Source organism: Epinephelus moara, chromosome 20 (assembly GCF_006386435.1).
Source record: "Epinephelus moara isolate mb chromosome 20, YSFRI_EMoa_1.0, whole genome shotgun sequence".
NCBI lineage: Eukaryota > Metazoa > Chordata > Actinopteri > Perciformes > Serranidae > Epinephelus > Epinephelus moara.
In genome coordinates, this window is record NC_065525.1 from 41,474,958 (window position 1) to 41,476,701 (window position 1,744).

General features: G+C 38.0%; 1 protein-coding gene across 4 annotated transcripts in view; it reads left to right on the top strand.

Annotated features, from left to right (window-relative positions):
• Positions 1-1,026: 1,026 nt before the first annotated feature.
• c20h12orf29 (chromosome 20 C12orf29 homolog) overlaps positions 1,027-1,744 on the top strand; it is a 14,336-nt gene continuing 13,618 nt past the window's right edge. For 2 of the 4 annotated variants that reach the window (XM_050072513.1, XM_050072514.1), the window contains exon 1: positions 1,218-1,239. Coding sequence is in view for 2 of the 4 variants with exons in the window: in XM_050072511.1 (XP_049928468.1) it covers positions 1,150-1,239 (90 nt within the window). In the remaining 2 variants the exon portion in view is untranslated. Of the gene's footprint in view, positions 1,240-1,744 lie in introns of all 4 variants that reach the window. The other 2 variants (XM_050072511.1, XM_050072512.1) reach the window with 2 other exon arrangements.

Below are 1,744 nucleotides of genomic sequence, written 5' to 3' on the forward strand. Positions count from 1 at the left end.
TTTTTGCTCTTCTTTGCCTCCTCACACAGAGGAGCTCCTTTTCTTTTGCTAGGCCGTTTTTCACTTGTCTCCAAACTTTGTCCGTCTGCCATTGTGCTCGTGACTCAACTATCTCATGCCCAACTCCTCATGAAGACCAGCTCCAGTCCCTGATTGGCTGACCGACCAGTTTAGCAATACATGACGTGTTTCCTGCCGTAAAGCAGATTTTTTTCTGCGAAATTTCGGCACCGGTGGCAGAAGCTTATTGCACAGCCACTAAGTAACCTATGTAAACGCTGATAGTCTGATTTTACTGTGGCCACTACCCTGTGCAACCCACATTATTTTCATAATGATATTTTTTAGGAAAAGATGCTATCTGTTGCTTCTTTAAAACGTGACCACTGCAATCAGAAATAGACATTGTAGGTGTAATTCTTTACTGTCCAATATGATGAAAATCATGAATAGTAATTAAAAGATAAATTAAAAAAAAGACCTCAGTGGTCAGTCAGTAATTTTATCCTAAAATACATATATTTCTAATAATATATATAAATGTTAAAAGTTTGACTTAGAGATTGAATATAAGCATTCTGTTAATAATAAGTATATGTATTAAACAGACAGTACAGGTGCCGACTGCAAAACAGATGTCTGAGTTTTCTTGAATGTTTAATTATTTAACCCACAAACAAATATAAAAAAACAAACAACACATTACACACCAGTCACTCTGATATCACCACTGACCCGTGCATCGGTCCTAGTGGGCACAAAACACTTTGATGACAGAAGAGATGAAAAAAAAAAAAAAAAAAAAATTAAAAATAACTGTTAAAAAAAATAAAATAAATAAATTAACTTTTAAACATAAAGACAAGTGGGAGTATTGAACAAATTAATTGTCTAAATAATATATAAGAGAGAAACGGGTCCATAATAATATATAATATTTAATCGGAGCAGTTCCTCTCCAGTCCGCCTGGAGGCGCGGATGAGCCGTGTCATTATTTGCGACCCTCCACAGAACCATAGAAGAAGAAGTTCCTCACGTTACCAGAAATCTCCTCCATGCTATGCTAACAGTGTGAATCAGCTGTTAGCTCGGTGCTAACCGTCACCGGACAGTCTCAGGGGGAGAGTAAAGATCTAACCCGGATAACGATGCGCCGCCTCGGCTCCGTTCAGCAGAAGATCCCGTGTGTGTTTGTGACGAAAGTGAAAGAAGAACCGTCCAGAAAACGGGACTGTCAGGTGAGAGCGGAAACACCGAGGATGAGGATGATGTTAGCATGAAACAAATCAGGGGGACGTTACCTTAGAGTGTTTCACATACAGAAACAAACCCGTCAGTTTGATCCCGGTACACCGGAGCTATTGTTTAATGGTTTGTTAACGGTGACGTATTTTCTCTGGTCAGTAATGACTGGTACCTTCATCCTCCTCCTCATCCTCCATCAGCTGTTACCTCATCTGTCATTTATAACACCAACACCACAGAGTAAACAGCACCAAGGTACCAACAGATAAAGTACTCAGTATTTACTACTACTACTGCTACTAGGCAAAGGCAAGGCAATTTTATTCATATAGCACCATTCATACACAAGGCAATTCAATGTGCTTTACAAGAGAAATACATTAAAATAAAACATTAAAGGAACAATAGATCATTAAAAACAAAAGCTAAAAGCAATAGTATAAATAGTTAAAAACAGTGCAGAAAATGCATTTAAAAAGCAAACATAAAGCAAAAGCA